This window comes from Mirounga leonina, unplaced genomic scaffold (assembly GCF_011800145.1).
Source record: "Mirounga leonina isolate KUSES-001 unplaced genomic scaffold, KU_Mleo_1.0 Mir_114, whole genome shotgun sequence".
In the NCBI taxonomy this organism is placed as follows: domain Eukaryota; kingdom Metazoa; phylum Chordata; class Mammalia; order Carnivora; family Phocidae; genus Mirounga; species Mirounga leonina.
This window is the reverse complement of record NW_023270265.1, coordinates 23,191,946-23,213,494: the sequence shown is the minus strand read 5'-3', so window position 1 is coordinate 23,213,494 and position 21,549 is coordinate 23,191,946. Positions and strand designations below refer to the sequence as shown.

The following is a 21,549-nucleotide window of genomic DNA, read 5'->3' as shown; positions in this document are numbered from 1 at the left end:
ACTGTTTTTTGTTCACAATTTTAAAAACAGTTGTTTTCAATATTCTGTTTTTCTTGATATAATCTTATATTTATTCTCTCAGCATCCTTTTGCCCCATGCTGTTATGTGGACTTTGTAACTTTTTTTTTTTTTAAGATTTTATTTATTTGAGAGAGAGAGACAGAGACAGAGACAGAGTGCAAGCAGAGGGAGCTGCAGTCAGAGGGGGAAGCAGGTTCCCTGCTGAGCAAGGAGCCTGATGCAGGACTCCATTCCAGGACCCTGGGATCATGAGCTGAGCCGAAGGCAGACGTTTAACCCTCAACTGACTGAGCCACCCAGGCGTCCCCATGTAGCTCTCCATTTTATAACATATTTTTTCTATTGTAAAAGTTATGTGTGCTCAATACTGAAAAGTTGAAGAAGACAGCCAAGGTAAAGGAAAGTAAATAGAAAATTGCCTGTATACCCCAAAGGAAATCAGTGATTTCTGTATTTTTCTGTTTCTATGTACATAGCTTCATATAGTCTCCTAGGCCACTTTCATTACCTGGAAGATACCTATGAGTATTTTCCCATGTTAATAAATATTCCTTTACAACATAATGTTTACTGGTTGCAAGCTAATCCCTTGTATAGATGTATCGTAATTTATAAAACCAGTTCCTTGTGTTGGACTTGTATCATATAAATCGTCTTGTTTAAAGCTGCATCATACTCCATTGAAAAGAAGTATCTTTTAATTTTTCGCCTCCTCATTGTTATGTATTTATGTCATTTCTGATTTCTTAGTGTCTTCTTACTGTTTTAAATTCTGATATATCAAGCCTCTTTATGCTTGCATGGATTGAGGAGTATTTCCTCAAGATGGAGCCCCTGAAATGCCAGGCATTTTTTTTTTTTCTCAAGATTTTATTTATTTATTTGACAGAGAGTGAGAGAGGGAACACAAGCAGGGGGAGTGGGGGAGGGAGGAGCAGGCCTCCGGCTGAGCGGGCAGCCTGATGCTGGGCTCGATCCCAGGACCCTGGGATCATGACCTGAGCCGAAGGCAGACGCTTAATGACTGAACCACCCAGGCGCCCCAAATGCCAGGCATTTTTCAGGATCCTGGAAAACAGGGCTTACTTGCTTTTTGAAATACTACTCCTGTCGAGTTTGCTGTGTCATCACCAACACTAGGCATTATCATTTTTAAATATTTTGCTAATTGGATGCCTTTTGAAGGAGTAGCCCATTGTTTTAATTTGCATTTCTTTGATTACTATCCGAGGCTGACTATTTTTCCATGTTCTCTACTTGTTGCATTTCCTCTTTTGTGAATCGAATCTTTGTGGTTGGTGTATTTTTAATTTTTTCTTTCCCCCTCAAAACCCCTTCCTGTGGTGGAGAAGAGCTAAAGAGCACATAGTCATGACAGCAGCAGAGCCGGTGAAATCAGTTATCCCAGTCCAGTGTCGGGGGAGCACTGAGTTCCGCCCGCCAGGATCTTTCCCACCTTGTGGCCACCAGTGACCTCTGTAGAAAGTGCTTTAAGCTCAACTCCTCTTCCTGTTTGTCATGGTCCTGGGCCTACTGTAGCAAACAAAACAGATGAAAATCCTCCAAAAATTAAATTGCAGACACAAATGAGGACAATTTTTCTAACTCAGAGGCCTCTCAGGTGCTAGTCCCCTCACTTCCTGCTTCTACCATTTTCCTCACCCCTCTCTCCCCGGCCTACCTCCCAAATCTTTCTTCCAGTCCCCAGTTAATTTCTTTCCCATTAAGGTGAATCTGTGGACACGTTCCCCTGGACCCTTATTCCTCCTGGGCACATTTGTGGTATTTTTTTTTCTTCTCTTCAGGCCTTTCATCTGGGAATGTTTCCTTGAAGATCTATTCCGGGGATTTAGTGGTGTGTGAAACTGTGATCAGCTATTATACTGACATGGAAGAAATTGGGAATTTATTGTCCAATGCTGCAAATCCCGTGGAGTTCATGTGTCAGGTAAGGATGTTGAAAGGAAGCCTGAGTTTTTGGGACATGTCGTTTCTGCTCGTTCTTCAGCTTTGCATCTGCTGGATGGGAGATGGCTGGATTTAAAATCTGACCTGACCGTCTTCACTTTTATGTTCAGGCCTTTAAAATTGTGCCCTACAACACAGAGACCCTTGATAAACTGCTCACTGAGTCCCTGAAGAATAATATCCCTGCGAGTGGACTACACCTCTTTGGAATTAACCAGCTGGAAGAAGAAGATATGATGACAAGTGAGTCAAAAGTCAAGCCTCAGGAAACCAGCTGTGGGTTGATTCTAGTTTGCTGGTCTCAGCATCCAGTCACCCTGTGCTTGCACCTTGCTGATTCCCACTCTGCAGCTCATCCTCTGAGAATGATTCCTTCACTAGCTAGCTAGAGAGTCTTCTAAATTGTAAATCTGAATACCTCGACCCCTTGCTAAAAACCCTTTGTAGTTCCCATTTGCCTTCTAGATAAAGTCCAAATTCCTTACCATGTTTGCAAGCCCTTCCCCAGGGGTTCCTGCTGCATTTCTGCCCTCCTCTCTCTCTACACTGTCCCTGGGCTCTTCTCTACAGAAAGTATGAACTTCTTTCACCTCATGAAAATTCTGCCCTGCCTCTTGCCACCTGAACTCATGGGAGTACATTTTCTTCCTGTCCTCACTGGTGGCTCTGCACCTGGCTAACTTCTCTTCACCTCCGTACAGCGGCCTTCAGGACGCTGTACAGCACTTCCTCAGGAAGACCTCTCGGAACCTTCGGTAGGTTCTGTCTATGTGCCGTGGGCTCCCCTAGCACATTGGGTGTCCTCTGTACTCATTCTCCTCAGCTGTGCCTGTCTTCTCTGCTAGGCTGTCAGCGCAGTGAGGGCTGAGGCAATGCCTGGGTGGCTAATTGTAGGATCGAAACAAACATTTGTTCAGTGAGGGAGGAGCAGTCTGCTGTGCACATGTGACATGCTGGGAGCTGGGATAACCGATCGTGTGGGGGTGGTGCCTGGGGGGCTGACGAGATGCCTGGTAGGGTGCTTCTGTGGATACCACTCTTCCTTCACATTGCATCATGGAACCTGGTTGCCCTCTGCCCGGTGTCCCATCCTTCCATGGCCAAGAGAGCCATAAGGATGGGGTTATAATACCCTCACGTCCTTCTCCTGAGGGCATCTTATTGCCTCTCCCCCTTTTTCTACTGTGGAATGTTCCTGCATTACTTCCAGCAGTGTTAATATTCTCTGTTGTTAAACTTGGGGCTCAGGAAGAGTATTTCAGAGCCTGCCGATGTGGGGTCCTGGGGACATTTTCAGACCCTTCATCCCAAGGATCATATCCTGGTGAATAGGAAGCTGGGTTTGTTTTACTAAAAAAAAATCTGTATGCATATATATTTATGTGTGTGTGTGTGTGTGTGTACATAAAAGTATATGTCTGTCTATCTATCTTTCACTGTTGGGTTTAGAAATCAACTTTTATGCAAACAAACAAAAGAAAGATTTGTCCCCAACTCCATAACACAAACATGCCTATTTTCTTGGTAGAGTTTGACTTGCTGGATCCAGATATTAGTAGGCAGAGGAGGTCATGGGGATCCAGTGACCCTAAGGAGTACTTTGTTTCCCATGAATCAGAGGGTTAATGGACATCCTGTGGTTCAGGTGTATTAATGCCAACATTCAAAACCTGTCCTAAACAAAGAACTCACTGAATACCATCTTATTAATCCTCCCAGCCCTTTTGAGATAGTTTGGAAATATCTTCTAGTTCAAAACTAAGGGCCATGGAAAGGCTAATTAACATACCTAGGATTACTTGGCATGCTTTATGAAATTTGGAATAAGAGCTAAGATGGACTTAATTTTTTTTAATCAGCACAAAGCAATTGTGATAAAGTGCTGTGAAATTTACAGAGAAGGTCAAAACATGATTCCTGTTGTACTTTGTGGCTGCTACTTAAGCCTTTAGAAAATCAGCATCTTTTGAATTAGTATTATTTTTCAGGATTCTTTGATCCTTTTAGAGAAAGAAGGTAGAATGTTATTAGATTTGCTAATTAATTAACATACCATTTCTTCCGTCATCTGAGGGCATAATCTTCAGTTTTGCCTCAAAGGAAGCTGTCAGATGGTAGGCCAGTCAACCGAGAAGTAATGATTGAGTGCCTGCTGGATGCCCTGGTAGTCTTGCCAGCTTTGTCTGCATGAACAAGGGTGCCGTGCCTTCATTCTTATTTGTCCATTGTTTTCCTGAACAATCTTTCAGATCAGAGGGATGAAGAGCTGCCCACCCTGCTGCATTTTGCTGCGAAGTACGGACTGAAGAACCTCACTGCCTTGTTGCTCACCTGCCCGGGAGCCCTACAGGCGTACAGTGTGGCCAACAAGCATGGCCACTATCCCAACACCATTGCTGAGAAACACGGCTTCAGGGACCTGCGGCAGTTCATCGACGAGTATGTGGTAAGGTCAAGGTGGGAGAGGCCCCAGGAATGGAAATGCACTCTGTGGTCCTAGGGCTTACCTGTTTGCTAGAGACACGGTTAGATTTCATCCCTAGCGTGTGCCCCTTTGCCTCTTCTCTGGCAGGGCCAGTATGTGTGGGCTTAAGAGATGCGCCCTGGGTTTCCGGGCGCCTGGGTGGCTCAGATGGTTAAGCGTCTGCCTACGGCTCAGGTCATGATCCCAGAGTCCTGGGATCGAGTCCCGCATCGGGCTCTCTGCTCCTTGGGAGCCTGCTTCTCCCTCTGCCTCTCTCTCTCTCTCTGTCTCTCATGAATAAATGAATAAAATCTTTAAAAAAAAAAAAAAAGAGATGCGCCCTGGAGTCCCATGGACCTGGGTCCACATTCCTGGGCCAACGCTTGTCAGCCACGTGATTTTGGACAAATCACATACCTTGTTTCTTTTAGTTTCCTAAAGTGCAGAAGGAAGGTAATGCTAGTTCTGCTCATAGGGTGGTTTTCAGGATAAAAGGAAATAATGTCTGTAAAGCACTGAGGTCCACCTTGAAAGAATTTACAGAGACATTTGAAGAGTGAATCTGCTGCAGGTTGATGCTGACCCCTCTTCCCCACCCCACCTCCATCTCCAAGGTACTTTGGTGGGATGCTTCCAGCTGCCACCCCCACTGTCAGGTCCATGTGAACTGTTAGGATTGGTTCCTTCCTTAGCAGAGACCACAACGAAGCTGTGCACTTGAGGTTTCCCAGAGCCCAACTGGAAGGTTCCCCTTTAGGCTAATGGCCTGTCTCTTTCTGAGCTTCTGCCGATCTTAAGAGAGATATGCCCAGTTTATTTGCTCATCTGGTTTTGGACCCCCAGGTCCTCCTTGATCATTGACTTCTGGGAACTTCTTTGAGTGTAATCTCATCCCGTGCCTAGGCTTTGCTCCATGCCCCAGTATTGCTTCTCTTGTCTTGGAGACCCCTGCCCTTCCTGACTCCACCCTTTTCTGGTTTTCCTTCATCTTCACGAGTCACAGTGGGGACTCTCAGCCTCTCTCGTGGAGCTGAGACCTCAAAAGGAACCACAAAGACCATCTAGTCTTGCTTTCTATCTCCATACAGGAGTGAGCCTACACCTCCCAGAAACTTAACTCTGAGCTCTGTATTTGACAGTCTGCAAGGCAGCAACTCGCTGAGGCATGGAAGGGGCTCCCCACAGTTTGGGGGTGATTAAGTGTGTTGAATGAGTAGAATAGCATGAGTGTCTGTTTTGGGCATCCCTGACATAAATGAGGCTAAAAGGTGCTCACCGTCCAGGAGTATTTACTCAGCTTTACTCTGAAGGCACAGATGTGTAAAATGCAGCGTATCATTTCTACGCCAGTAGTTTTTATTGGGGACATACTGTGTTCACAGTCGTGACTACTGTTTATTGAATTTATTTGATTAGTAAATGCCACGATTCACTTAATGCTCACCACAATCCTTGGAGGTTGATAGTATCGTTATCTGTCTGTAACAAAGGAGGAGAAGGGCTTGGGAAGGTGGAATAGTTGTGCCCGGGTTGCACTCTAGCAAGGGTGGAGATAGGACGGGAACCTAGTTTGATGCGGGTACTGGGGCTTGTTATTTTACTTTACGTAACAGGGAAGTGGAATGATGGCTTTTCAGTTTGCACTGAAATTAATCCAGTTCTCCAACCATAATCACCTTCAGCCAGTGCATCTTCAGCATTGCTACCAAAAGGTCCCTGCATGTTTTTGTGACCTCTAGGAACTGTCCCGTTTCCGCTTTCCAGCACATCGAAACCAAATGCCAGACCTTGAGTCTCCCAGCACTTCACAGCTGTCACCTGGGCCAGTCTCATCAGGAAACCAACACTTTGTGTCAATAGCAGATTAGCTCTCTTGAGGTAGTGATGATGAAAATGAGGATTTTTGCAGGTTGATGCTGAAATAAGGATTGTGAAACACTGAAGTTTCTTACCAGGAAAAGTTGTGCAGGGTTTCAGAGAGGCCAGCTTTCTGGCTTCACCACCACAGGGAGGCAGAAGGACAGGGGCAGCCTGTCCTACTGCGGGTCACTTCTGCCAAGGCCCTCTCTCCTCTTGGCATGCAGCATGTGAAACCAAGGGAGGCGCTGGCGAGCAGCCTGCTGGAAGGAACAGGGACTAGGCAGTGGGCTTCTGAGAGCTGTCTGACTACACATCAGGGCAAGAACATCTTAGCTGCAGCCCTCTTTAGCCCATTTGGATTTCCCTCTGGTTGGTCAGTAAGGGTTATAGCCTTGGGGATCAGTTGTTTCCTTTGGAGGAACCGAGGTGGAGTAGAAAGGTCAGAAGGCAGGATTGCACGCCCTTGAGTAAGGCACTAGGGTTTTCTGAGCTGTGGTTTTCTCATGTGTGAGCTAGGGAATATCGCAGCTTTCTCAAGCAGCTGTGGAAAGGATGATGTGAGGTAATGTGTAGGCAAACACCTGGCATCGTACCTGACCCATAGGAGGAGCTCATGAGAAGGTCTTTAATTTGTACCCTATGCTCATTGGACATTTAATGCCCGTCTCTTGTGTGCATGACCCTGTGCTGAGCATTGGGAGAATATACAAAGATTAAAACAAAACACAGAAAACAAACAGACAAAGACTCAGAGCCTGGCCTCCAGGAGCTTTCGGGCTGGTGGGACAGCTGAACGCTGACCTGTGTGAACCTTTCCTCTTTGCCTGTCCCAAGTGCACCGAAGGCCTCGCTCTACCCAGAAGGCCAGAGTGTCCCTGGGCGTCTGTGAGTCCCGTCTTCCCTTTCAGGAAACTGTGGACATGCTGAAGAGTCACATCAAAGAGGAACTGATGCAAGGGGAGGAGGCTGACACCATGTACGAGTCCATGGCCCACCTCTCCACAGACCTGCTCATGAAGTGTTCCCTCAACCCCGGCTGCGACGAGGAGCTCTATGAGTCCATGGCTGCCTTCGTGCCCGCGGCCACCGAAGACCTCTGTAAGTAGTGCAGCCCAGTTCCGCCTCCGTCCTGCTGCTGACACATGGCTTTCTTCCTTCTCGCAGATGGTGTGGGGGGAGGGTGGAAGTCCCTTGCTGACCCCGCCCCACCCCAGAGAGACGAAGATCCTGTTTTACACAGAGTTAGAGCTGTCATCATGTGCTGTGATAAGCACAGTCCTTCTCCAAACTTCCTCTGCTATGGCTGCTGAGAGACTGGAAAGTGCAGGCAAGGAAGGGCCTGGAGGTCCGAGTCGATGGAGGCACCTTGCCTTGTGATCTGAGGGGTGAAGGCCATGGCTCTCAGCCCCGTCAGTCCCAACGGGCCCTTTCTGTAGCGAACATTGCCCCCTTTGGTGCCCTGATGTGCCGTTCAGATATCATCTAACCCACCTACATGTGAAAATTTAGAAATCAAATGTACACCCTGGTGGAAATGTAAGAGAAGTGAAAGGAGAGGGAGGGGTCAGTGTGCCTGCGCATGAGGACGTAATGAAATAGTTAGCTGCAGACCCCGACACTCAGAATCTCTGCTGATGTCATGGCCTCAAGTGCTGAGTGACCGACGCACGTCTGTTGTATCGGCAACTTGCGTACCCGAGCAATGTTGGCACCAGTGCCTGGATTTTCCTAAATGGTAAATGATTCCTCACACTCTCCTTTCCACTTTCGTACTAACTGAATTCCTGGAAAATTCCGTGCACTTTAAAACCATGCAGAAACACGGGTTGTATGTATCTACAAAGCAGTTTAGTTTCTAGGCTCAGAAATTTATAAGCAGATTCTCTGGGTAACCTAACTTTACTAGATGAATATATAGTAAACTTATTTCTAAAATATCATATCTTTAGGACAGGATTTTTCTTGTAAATTGTTTTAACAAATTGTGCCCATTTTTTTGGTTAACTTGTTTTTTCCAATTGTAAAACTAATACGTTCTTATAAAAACTTGGAACAAAATAGAAATGTCATAACCGAGTTATTAAACATCCGTATGACCTTACCCAAAACCAGCCAATATAGCGCTCCTAGTAGTTTGGTGGGGATATTTGTCCATATTTTTCTTTGTACCTACTGATATTAAATTAAGAAATATACACACGTATGTATGCACAGATATGTACAAATGCACATATAGGTGTAAATGTATATCATAAGTAGTTTTTTTTTACCCTATATGTATGACTAGTGCAATATTTAGAAGTCACGAGGGGCACAGAACGCTTCATTGCCCAGGACAGCACTGCACATGGCAGAGTGTCCACGTCTTTCCTGCTTCTGCTAGATGCTGGTACGGTAGTCTCCGCTTAGGTCTCACTTTCCCGTGGTCAGCCGTGACCCAGAAGCAGAGGATCCTCCCCCGACCTATCTGCGGAAGGTCAGTGCTAGCCTGATGCTGTCACCGTGCCTACTTCATTTATCTCACATGTAAGCATTTCATCATCTTCTGTTATCACAAGAAGGGTAAGTATAGTAAAATATTTTAGAGACAGAGAGAAACCAGGTTCATATAACTTTTGTTACAGTATATTGTTAGAGTTGTTCTATTTTATTCTTAGTTATTATTGTTAATCTCCTACCGTGCCTAATTTATAAATTAGGAACTTTATCATAGGTATGTGTGTATGGGGAAAAATATAGTGTATGTAGGGTTTGGTACTATCTGTGGTTTCAGGCATCCCCTGGGGGGCTTGGCGTGTAGCCCCTGAGGCTAAGGGGAACTACTGTAGTGTCCCTCCATCATGGTGACAACCTAAAACCCCCTCTTAGATTTTCCAAGCCTCCCCTAGAGGGCAGTGGCGCTGTCCTTGAGAACTACTGATCCAAATAATGTTGGACTTCAGTGCACAGTGTTGGAGCAGGAGGACCTGCCATGGACCCTCAAAGAACCTTCTTAATATGTCAGTACCATTTGCTATGAAATGCTAAGCACTCTGAAATACTGCCTGAAACAGCCCTCCTTCCCTCTGGGCTATTCAACAGATTCAAGAAAGGTGAGACAAATACCCATCTGTGTATCAGCTTTATTGATGAAGGGCTTTCTGGAATGGGCTGGATCGAGTATTGCCAGCTTTCAGCCTGAGAAGAAGACAGAGAGGCTCTGGGTGCACAAGGCAGGGAGGTGGGCTTGAGTTTCCCACCCATGAATGGAAGAGCAGGCGCCAAGAAGGGGCCTTGGAGTAGGGGGTGTGGGCAAGTCAGGGGCCAGAGGCAGACTTTGTTTTTTTCTAAAAGATTTTATTTATTTATTTGACAGAGAGAGAGATCAGGAACACAAGCAGGGGGAGTGGGAGAGGGAGAAGCAGGCTTCCTGCTGAGCAGGGAGCCTGATGTGGAACTAGATCCCAGGACCCTGGGATCATGACCTGAGCCGAAGGCAGATGCTTAATGACTGAGCCACCCAAGCGCCCCAGAAGCAGACTTTGACATGGCAGCCGCAGCACCTGGAAGCTGTGGTCCAGTTGTTGTTAGGTGCATGCTAGTTCGATTGACTGCCCCTCGGGGAGCAGGGAGAATGCGGGAAAGCTCGGTAGAAGCTCCCTTGCACCTGACAGGGAGGACTGGATATGCTGGTAGAAGCTCTTCCCGAATGAGCCACGACCCGGCAGGGAGGGCGAGGAGAGCAGGCATCATCCCCCCATCCACATCCTCTGTCTCTCTGAATCCTTCAAGACACAAAAGAATGCTTTGATGAACCTGCACTTTACAAATGAGAAAACTGAGGCACAGAGAGGTTGAATGACATTCCCAGAGTCTCACAGTGGATAAGTGATAGAGCTCACATTTGAGCTCAGGTCTCTGTCTCTAGGGCAATATTCTTTACTCCCGGCTGGAAATTTCCATCGAATGCCGTAAGTGTTAGTCCTGGTTTCTTCTAAAGAAGCTTATCTAGCTGCCACAGCCCCAGTCCTGAGGTCAGCTCACCACGTGGCCTCTGGTGCCCTCGGCACTTGCGCTTCCATCTGTCTCCCCGGGGGGGTCAAACAGGCATTTCTGGAGCATCTCCTGTGTTTTAGCTGCTTGCCACTTCTGGGTGTTGGGGTCACAAGAGGGGCCAATACACTGTCCTTTCCAATCTGGAACTGAGACCCATTCACAAAAGAACATTTGAAGGACAACTGGAACCTACTTGGGAAGCCTGAGACTGTGCATCCGCATTTCCTCCTGTGTCCTTACTATGCGGCAGTTGAACAGTTAAAGAATGCCCCACTTCACTAGCTGTTGCGTGTTGACACAGAGCCTTAACACCTGTTACCCCCGTGGAAGCTCCAACCCAGTGGAAAGCTGCGGCTTATGCTAAAGGCAGCCACACAGAGCAGGAACGGTGAACCTCTCCAGCCCTTCCCAAGGCAGTGGAGGGCTATGAAGCGAGCCTGGTTTGTGGCTGTTGGTGAGGTGTAAAGTTACATGGGGTCAGGGGGATTCTGCTTGCCCTGGAGCTAGGAGGAGGCCACCAATAGGCAGGCTGTAGAATTTGGCTGCTTTGTGGATGGGGAAAGGAAGCTCACTGCATTTTTCATTTGCCAGATCATATAAACTCTGAATTTTCTGATTCTAGACCCGATTTGGTTTGTGTTTCTGTCTCTGTGGTTTAATCTTGAGAAGGACCACTTACCTATTGGCCCAGAAGGAGCAGCAACTTGGACCTGGGGAGGAACTGTTCCTTTTATTAGCAGTGACTCTCTAGGAGAGAAGACAGCCTAGTTCATAAATAAGCAGGACAAACTGATAAATCTAAGATATGTATTCGCAGCACCACCTGGCACAATAATAACTTGCAACGTCTGCCGGCCCTTTCTAGTAAGCAGACTGCTTTTATCTCATCTGTTATTTTGTCCAGGTGTCCTCGGCCTTGGTGGATAGAATTAGCTCCATTTCACAGGGGAGAAAACTAAGGCTCCAAAATTTAGTAGCTTATTTAAGTCCCACTGAGGGAGAACTGGGTCAGGAATCTGGGTCTGCACATTCCTGGGGACAAGTCTGTCTGCCGCCCCAGTGGGATAGGATACTCTCCTGGCCTGCCCTCCTAAGATCTGGGAGGGACACTTAGACAGGAGCTCTTTCTAAATGGTCTCACTAGCCACGTTGATCAGTGCCCCACCTTTGATACCACTGAACCCTAGAGGCTGAAAGTAAACATATTAAGGAGTTTAGGCTACATTCATTCCCACATTTGTTCCCAGGACGAACATTATGGAGTGCAGGCTTTAGGCCAGCTCATTACTACTTCTTTGGAGGTCACCGACTCTGTCTGGACAAATCTGTCTCTTTCTGACTTGAGTTTTGGAAAAGGACTAGGAATGAAGTCCCCTTCTCCAAAGGGAATCCAAACAACCACTAAGTAGCAAGGTTGTGAGGGAAACGGCCCCTGTTGAATGAAGTGGGGCGGGGGCGTGATGTTGGCTTCCGACCCTGAGATTTTATGATTCTCCTCCAGGATCTCCTTCCCCTGAACTTTTGTGGGTGTACACACACGCGCGCACACACACGTGCATGCACACGCACACACTCACGCCCCTCACACTCACGGTCTTTAGTTTAGCTATGCTGCCACCAGGTGGTAACTCCGTGTCTTTGTTATCAGACCTTCAACTTTGCTCCCAATTCTCTTGAGAATTTTTTGTTCAAGACAGATTTAAACCATCAGCTTCCTCACATTACTATATAAGAAATAAATATCTTTATTAAGGGTAAGCGTATGCAGACACTAAATAGAAATGAGGGCTGAAACTGACCCAGTGGGGCAAAGGGAGGCCGAAGGCACCGGCTGAGTTCTATTGCTCCTATTCCTCCAGGTGTATGGGAACTGTGTCGGGGACGTAGGCACTTAGTGACAGCATGCTGGATTAAAGGCATTAAAAGCTAATAAGATAAAATCCCCACCACCCACAGTGACCTTGCTCCCCTCTGGACCTGGATAGCCATGGGTCACGCTCTCCTGGGGGCAACTGCGAGCTGATGGCTTTGCACCCTGGTTATGTGCTTCTCTGGTCCTTCTCTGGTTACCGGCTCCCACCTCCGTTAGGAAGCACTGTTGTCCACAATGATGTGCGCAATAGGCACTCAACTATGTCTTGAATTTGAGAGTGACAGAAAATAGAAAGTCGTTCTGGGTTTTGTGGGGTGGAGTAGTTTGGTTGACATTCTGGTGCAAAGACTTTCCTGATAGGTGGTGGTGAGACATCTGTTAGACGGCCCTGAGCGCGAGACGTCTCGGGCGGTAGTGGCTCCTCCAGGCTGCCCTTTCCTTCCCCGTCTCCTCTAATTTGCTCACACTGTTCCTGCTGCCTTCTCTTTTCTCGGCTTGGAAAATGCCCGGAGTCCTTCACAAAGCCCAGACACCTCCCTGTCCATATTCATGTGCTTGTTCCTCCCCAGTTTGTCCATTCACACATTCATTCATTCAACAGTATTTCTCAAACCTCTCGTGGGTTTCAGTCACTGTGCCAGGTGACAGGGAGTCAGTAAACAAGACGGCATGATCCCTGCCTCCCAGAGCTGTCCTTCTGGAGCTGGGTATGAAACAAAAATACCGCATCACTACATATATAACTACAAACCGTGACCGTGCCATGGAGGAAGAGGACGTGGTGCCCTGAGGGGACTGCTACGGACGTGGAGAATGAGGGGAGGAGGGTGTGCGACTTAGCAAGTTGTGGTGCCCCCTGCACCCTGCTGCGAACTCAGCTCATGGACAGATTCCTGCCGGGCCGAGTGTCTGTGTGCCGGCCAGGAGTGCTGTATCGAGGCACTCGTCTGCGTAAGAGACCGGCCAGACTTGTTGCTTCTCCTAGTCCCGTTCATCCTTAGTCCCTCCTTCTTCATTGCCCACTCCTCCTTAGCCCCTGTAATTTCAGATTGCTCTTTCCCTCCTCTCTCTCTCTCTCCCCCTCCCCGTGTGTGTGGCCACCGCTCCCTCCCTCTGTCTCTCTCCCTCCTATCACTTCTTCATCAGCATATGGACTACCTTGCCCACGTGACCAATGAAAGCACTTTATTCCACCTGAGCGCAGGTGGAACCAGTCAGGTTTCAGGTCATCGTCAAATACTTTCCCAGGCTGCTCCTTGCTCTATGGCTCTTTTTTGGCTATAAAAATACTTGCTGAAAAGAAAATTATCTTGGCCTGCTTTCAGGGCTTGAGAGCCTTTCCAGAAGAATAGCCTCTTGGCATCTGACATTTTACTGTATTATATACTCAGATTGGGTTTTATATTAAATTAACAACACATAATCTGGATGGAGTTTCCACCGCAGCTAAATGATCTAGATTTATGTCCCCTGAGGAGTATCATATGGGCTTCTTTGAAAATTCATTATTGCTCTTGACTCATTCCTTAATTAAGTGCCTTCCTAGGATTTCTCTCATCTGTTCAAGCTTCTTCCCAGGAATGGGTTCTTTCTGATTGACTCCCTAAATGAGGTACAGCCTTAACTCCGCAGCTGGCTCTTCCCTGAAGACTGTGGCCTCTGGGTCTCCTTGTTATATATATATATATTTTTTTCTTTCTGTCTCTGCTGGAGTGAAAGAACTAAGACTCTCTCTCTCTCCACCCCGTTGCCCCTGCACTTTCTCCTTAGACCAGCATGTTTCTGGGCTTTTTAGTTTATTTTTAACTGACAAGTGGTGAAGGTTAAGTGCTTGGAATCTGAAGTACAAACCCTGAGCATCCAGGAATGGAGGGATTCCTTTACAAAAAAGTCCTTTGTCTGGAAGCAGACTGCCTTCACCTGTAGAATTTTTGGTGTATTTCAGCCACTCCTGCGGTACTCACTGTGTGCCTGATTTGTATGTGCACACGGGCTTGTCACACTTAGAGTTTGAGAGGGTCTTATTACTCACAAACTCCCAACAACTGGGCACTTTCTTTATTATTACAAAGGTAGTGTCTGTTATTACTAGGACTTGCTGCCTAATACAGATATGGCAAATAGTGTTTGAGAAGTAACTTCATGTGCCAGTGCAGTTCGTTGGTATTGAGTGCCCGAGGGGCTGGGCTGAGGATCCCGTGGCCAGAAAGAATGCTACGACTGATGAGCGTTTGCCCCGAGTACACAGAATAGGGACATGGAGGCCAATGTATGTATTTGCTGTTCTTGGCCTACCTCTGAGATATTTATGTTCAATTCAGTAGAGAAAGAATCATCTTATTTAAAATATAAGCGGAAAGAAAGTCGTTTTTAGGTAACTTCCTTTGAGGCAGTGTGTAATGCCCTCGTCAGGCCAGGGCTGCTGAGGCCACGTGTGGCCACGATGGACTTGCTTAAGTGTGCCCTAAGCCCTATATCGTATGGCCCTTGCCAGCCCCGTACAGGCACGGAATTTGGGGCAGGCTGATTGTGCTGATCCTTGGTTCCATCTTTGGTAGGCACAATAGAGCCCCTGAATCTGTGAAAGGGCTCAATGACCTGGCAAAGGAGAAGGAAATTTGCAGCGGGAATTAAGGTTGCTACTCAGCTGGCCTTAAGGTAAAGGGAATGTCCTGAATGATGGGGGTAGACTCAGTATAATCACAGGGGTACTGAGAAGTGGAAGAAGGAATCAGAAAACAGACCACAGAGGGCTCCATGAGAAGGACTCAGTCCAGCATTGCTGGCCTCGAAGATGGAGGAAGAGAGCCGCATGCCGAGGAGTACAGGCGGCTTCTAGAAGCTGGAAGGGGCAAGGAGGCAGGGCCTCCCCTAGAGCTCCCAGAAAAGAAGGCAGTCCTCTCAAAACTTTGATTTCAGCCCAGTGAGACCCGTTTCAGATTTTCAAACTACAGAACTGTAAGGTAATAAATTTATGTTGTTCTCTGCCACTACGTTTGTGGTAACTTTTTTACAGCAACAATAGAAAACTAATACACTATCTAGGTTGCCTCTATATAATAAAGGCATCCATTAATATTTAGTGCCTGACAATGTTGCTAAATATTTTATAAGCATTGTCTCCACCGACCCCTACGGTTTTCCTGTGTGGTAGGTACTGTTAGGTATCCCCACTTTACAGATGGTCATATACAAGCTGAGTGATCTCAAGTATCTTGCTCAAGGACATAGAGCTAGTAAGAGTCAGAGCCGGGGCTTGAGCCCAGTTCTCCAGGATACCAGAGTCCATGCAGGTAACTGCCACCTCTGACCGTGATGTCGACCCGCATTGGTCACTCAGTCAGTGGCCAGTGTCCTCACCTCTGTTGCTTGTCTGCTTCAGTTGCTGCCTTCCTCTAACTTATGATTGTACCCTGAGCGGATGAGTCAGAGTCTTGATTGCGGATCCCCAGGCTTTCTCCTGCGTCTGCAGACCACCCTCCCCGTCCTCCCTGCATGCTGCACCCATCCTGCTCTTCCAGCCATGCCTCGCATCCTCTGGGTTTAGCCTCTGTCTTTAAGATCAGCCTCTACCTATGATCCTGGCAGCACAGGATGGGGCCAGAAGGCAGTGAAGAGCTACTAGAATTTCTGTGTTCATTGCTGAGCCCACAAATAAAGAACGTGATGGGCCTCAGGAAAGCACAGGGTAAATGGGCATGGGGCCTCCAGCTCGGGTCTGGGCTGCATGGGCAGAGCCTTGGCAAAGGAGGAGAGAAGCCTGCAGCCCTTTCTGTCTTGGACTTGGTGTTCTTGGAGCCATGGTCCAGAAAATGCTTGGCAAGCCTTGTGTGTGAGTTGTATTTCCACACATAATTCTATCGTAAAGCATTGGCATTTGTTATCTTAAGATTTCCCCTATGCTTTAAGTATATTCGAATCTAAAAATGTTGAATGGGTATAATTCTTTACTAGGAAATGTAATACATGTGATATTTGAGAATATGTGTGGAAATTCAGATATTAGAATTAACCCATAAGCATTTATTACTCTGAAGGAGGTTTGACTTCCAACAAAGTTACTATTAAGAATAAGTATAGGGGCGCCTGGGTGGCGCGGTTGGTTAGGCATCCAACTCGGTTTCGGCTCAGGTCTTGATCTCAGGGTTGTGAGACTGAGCCCTGCATCAGGCTCTGCGCTCAGCAGGGAGTCTGCTTAAGACTCTCTCTTCTCTCCACCCCCTTGCCCCTCCCCCCCAAAATAAAGAAATAAATCTTTAAAAAAAAGAAAGAAGTATAAATTCAGTCCTTTTAAAAAAACTATTCTCTGCTCAGGACATTAGCCTGGGTATAGAATTTAATAATAACAATAATAGTAATAATAGTAATAGTAATAGCAGCTAGCATTATTTAGGACTTTTCTCTGGGCTAGGCACTGTGCTCAGCACTTGGCCAGCTTCTCATGTAATACTCATGGCAAACCTATGAGACACATACTACTATTATCACTGTTTTACAGACAGGAAAAGAGAAGCTGAGAGGATTTAAACAACTTGACCCAAGATAATTGTGGGTGAAGAGTTAATGTAACAGCTATCATTTCCCCTTCTGCTTGAGAATTTGACCTTCAGTTGACTTTCCAGCTCTGTTACCTTGGTAACGTAATAAGAGTCAAACGTCGACTATGTTTCTAGGCAACATTGCCTATGATAAAAATGACCCCTAATTGGTTGGTAAATTGCATCTGGAACTGGGAGGAGCCAAATGTGGACTATAAGTACCCCAAAGGGACAGCACACTTTGGGCTTCCCTGGGAGCAGTGACTCTGGCCTGCTCGTGGGGACCCTGGAAGGCTGCCTAGGGAGTGGTCACGAGAAATGCTGCTCCCGTGGGCCATGGGGCTTTTCACCAAGGTGGCCCCTCCACCTGCCTGACCCGGATCGCCTCTCCTTGCCCGTGAACTGCTGGACTGGCACAAAGACTGCCCTCGAGGAGGAATAGCCCCTGGTGCCGTCCTGCTCTCCTGCGTCCTGCGTCCTCCTGAATAGCCTGGTGCCAACATGGTCATGGTCATCTTGGGAGCCTGAACCATCAGGTGGATCTAAAAAGTCTGCTTGGTGTCAGACTGGTGGGTGTCGCGGTCCTCCAGCCAGCAGTGGAAGAATCAAAATTGGAACCTATGCATTTTGACCCTAGTGCCCAAGCCTCTCATTCGCCCTTCCAGGGTGGCTCAGGGAGGAGAAATAACTCTACTAAGGTCACAGGACAGATATTTAGCAGATCCAGTTAAGGCGTGATAACAAAGGAAAAAGTCTGTCTGTCACAGGTGGCTCATTTAGCTCAACCTGGGTCACAGTACTCAATGTGCATGGCTCACAAGTGTCACTGGAAGGTGATGTGGTCTGTAGGTGGACAGGGAAGGGTCAGCGTAGGTCATCCCTGGGGGATGTGCTTCTTTAGTTTTCCCATTGCATTTCCTCCTCTGCTTTTCAAATCTCCTCCCCTCCTCCTCTTTCTCCTTTTTTTCTAAAAAAAACAAAAAACAAAAAACTTTTTATTTTGAAATACTTTTAGACTTAGAGAGAAGTTGCAAAAACACTAGTGTTCCTGTATACCGTTCCTCCAGATTTCCCTGATAACTAGCTCTTGTATAACCGCAGCATAATTATGAAAGCTAGATAAGCGTTGGTGTAGTCACCAACTGACCTCTAGGCCTTGTTCACACTGCACTAGATTTCCCCAACCCCGTAGGTAAGATGCTAGATGCTGATGGGATCTTAGTTGCTGAGCCTACAGAGCATCTCACAACGCATGTGGTTATTTCTCCTTAGTCTCCTCCACTTTGTAAGAGTCCCTCAGTCATTCCTTGTCTTGAGTGCTGATCACTTACTTTGTAGAAAGCTCCTCAGTTTGGGTTCATCACATGTTTTCTGTGATTGGACCGAGGTTGTGAATTTTTGGAAGAATACCATAGAAATGGTATTAGGTCCTCCTCAGTGCAATGTATCAAGGGATCCTGATAGTGATATGTTTTATTACTAGTGCTCATTCTTTTTTTCTTTTTGATGCTTTAATCCACAAAACCCCCAGCATATTAGGACGAGGGTCATTGTACCAGAGGCAGAAGCCTGCATTCTTATTATGTTAGCACACCAGGTCCAGCCAGGGGTGCTCTTGCTGCGGCGAGTTTCTTCCACATTTTATTTTTCTAATACTCTTTGTAGCTTCTTTAATTGTGCATCTATCTCTTGGACGTGGAAATCAGTTCTCTCAAATTGAACTTTGTTAGTGAAAATAGCTAGACTGTTGTGTGACTGTGTTACCATTGTCAACATGGGTGGCTGGTTGTGAAACTTGCAGTCTGGTGTTGCCAGCCTGGGGGGTTTGGTTATTGGTGATTGAAATTGTCCTGGAGCTCCTATATGAAATTTAAGAAACAAAACAGAGGATCATAGGCGAAGGAAGGGAAAAATAAAATAAGATAAAAACAAAGAGGGAGGCAAACCATAAGAGACTCTTAACTATAGGAGAACATAACTCTAGGAAACACACTGAGGGTTGCTGGAGGGGGGGAGGGGATGGGGTAACTGGGTGATGGGCATTAAGGAGGGCATGTGATGTAATGAGCACTGGGTGTTATATGCAACTGAGGAATCACTGAACTCTACCTCTGAAACTAATAATACGCTATGTGTTAATTAATTGAATTTAATAAAAAAGAAAAGAAATTGTCCTGGTGTTGCTTTGCCCAGGTTCTTAGCGATGCTGGAGACTGAGGGGGCTGTGATTTCCTAGAAGGTGCTGCACCAGGCCTGTGGAATTTCTCCCTCCCCTCATCTTTAGGGATGTCTGATCCAAGCAAGTCTTTACTTTGGGATAGATTCCTCCATGTTTTATTGCTGTGTAAATGAGGAGTTTCAAAAGTTGGCTGGGTCAAGGTCAGGTGGCTAGTGCGGTGGGGTTTGTGGTAAGGGTGGTTAGAGGGAGAGTAATACAGGGTCTTTGTCAGGTAGAGGAGGGTCCTTCTCCCAGCAGGGCTCGTACCTATAGAATACACCTTTCTTCCCAAGTTTCTAACTCCATGGGGAAAGTGTTCCATAAAGCCACAGTTCAGTGAGTTGAACTCACTGAAATCTCAAGTGGAATTTTTCCGGTCTTGAATTTTTAAAGAATGAATTACTTGTGAGTTCTTATCAGAAATTTAAAATTAAAACACCTCCGGGTATGTTTCAGAATCTGTTCCGTCACCCTGATCTCTCTGTCATTTACGTTATAGACTTCAGTGGTGACAGGTGAGGTTCCTATCCGGAACCGCAGAGCTTTGGACTAGAGAGTATCGGGGTACATTATAGTCCATGCAATGTCTCCACTGTGTCAGGAAACAATAAACCAAAAAGGTAGAAAAAAGGAATTGGTTTTTCTTCTTCTTTTTTGGATTATATTTAAGGTAACACAAACATGATCCAAGTCCCATATTTCTTTATATTATTTTTTTCAATAGGTTAAAAAACTCAACTATAAAAGGGTGAATGGTGAAAAATCTTTCTCCAGTCCTTGTCCCTCATCTTTTTAGTGCTAGGGAACCACTGATGTTAATTCTTTATCTAGTTCCAGAGCTTCTTTTTGCATATACAAGCAAATACAAAAGTAGAATCTTCTTGGGCACAATAGGTTCTATATTGATTTTCTAAAGTGTTGTATTTGTTAAAGATTCTAATTCATCAAGGGTATGCATTTCTTTTTTCTTTCTTTTTATTGTCTCAAGTTTTTTTTTAAATTACATATTATAGCTCCTTATGAATCCTCTCTGAAATCCGATTGTCCTCCCTCCCTCTCAGAGGTAACCATTACCATGAATTCAACATTTATCCTTCCCAGCATGTAATGTTTTATAGGCCTTAAAACTTTATATAAACCATATCATTCCGAAAACATCAGTCTGCAACTTTTTCATTCAATGTTATGTTTTTTTATGGTTATAAAATTTATATTTTGATTATCACAGGAGTATGGAAGTAAGAGCTGTGCTTTGTAATAATGTAATGTCTGGTCCCTGGAAAGTTTAAAATCTGTCATTTTTTTTTTTTTAAAGATTTTATTTATTTATTTGACAGAGAGAGCCACAGCGAGAGAGGGAACACAAGCAGGGGGAGTGGGAGAGGGAGAAGCAGGCTTCCCGCGGAGCAGGGAGCCCGATGCGGGGCTGGATCCCAGGACGCTGGGATCATGACCTGAGCCGAAGGCAGACGTTTAACGACTGAGCCACCCAGGCGCCCCTAAAATCTGTCATTTTTTATAATTAAAAAAATCAATTGATCTGATAATTTACAGGTGAACCACAATTTATTTTTTTATTTTTTCAATAACCTGAAGTTATTTTTGCTTTGACAATCTAATTGTACATATTTGGTCATAATTACTCAGATCTTTATTTAAAAAAAAATTTTTTTTAAAAGATTTTATCTATTTGACAGAGAGAGACACAGCGAGAGAGGGAACCCAAGCAGGGGGAGTGGGAGAGGGAGAAGCAGGCTTCCCGCGGAGCAGGGAGCCCAATGCGGGGCTCGATCCCAGGACTCTGGGACCATGACCTAAGCTGAAGGCAGACGCTTAATGACTGACCCACCCAGGTGCCCCTACCTGGATCTTAAAAAAAAAAGTGTTAATAAGGTTTTTCTCATTTATGAAAGCCCCAGAAACCACTGTGGATAATTTGGAAGAGAAAGACATGTATAAAATGGAAAATAAAATGTCCATAATCTATACTGCTTCAGAAATAGCCACTATATGCATTTTGATGTATTTCTCCCTAGTCTTTTTTTTTTTCTATGTATATACAAATATTTTGTTTCAAAGCGAGGATTATGTCATATGAAGTTTATTATCCTTCACATTACTTCATGATCATGACCTCTTTTCAGTGACTGTTCTTGGGAAATGTGACATAAATAGTTGCATCGAAATCTTCATACAAATTCACCAGATTTTATTTAGCTGGTCCCCAAAGATCAAAGTGGTAAGGCAATGGCATATCTATGTATATTGATTAAAATCAAACCATTTTTTCTCAAAGCTAACTATTCAACTTCAAACTACATTATTTTGCCTAAGCAAATAAGTTCTCAGTAATTGTGTGATATGACTTAGTGAATGCAATCTTTGATAATATCAAAGCTCTACTTTTAATACAAGGCTGAAATATTTTGCTCCCAAAAAGCATACTTCAGAATCATAAAGTAATAGGGCACTGTTGGTTACTTGGGTTAGAGTAGAAGCTACTATGGGACCTGAATGGTTTTCACACATGGTTTTGGTCTTTGTGGGTTTATGTTTAATAGTGAAAACCAA

At 45.6% G+C, this 21,549-nt stretch overlaps 1 protein-coding gene across 3 annotated transcripts in view; it reads left to right on the top strand.

The window, feature by feature from the left end:
- PIK3AP1 (phosphoinositide-3-kinase adaptor protein 1) overlaps positions 1-21,549 on the top strand; it is a 113,376-nt gene that overhangs the window by 57,699 nt on the left and 34,128 nt on the right. For all 3 annotated transcript variants that reach the window (XM_035026150.1, XM_035026133.1, XM_035026143.1), the window contains 4 exons: positions 1,828-1,970; positions 2,101-2,233; positions 4,240-4,436; positions 7,223-7,412. In XM_035026150.1, the coding sequence (XP_034882041.1) occupies positions 1,828-1,970; positions 2,101-2,233; positions 4,240-4,436; positions 7,223-7,412 (663 nt within the window). The remainder of the gene's footprint in view (positions 1-1,827; positions 1,971-2,100; positions 2,234-4,239; positions 4,437-7,222; positions 7,413-21,549) is intronic.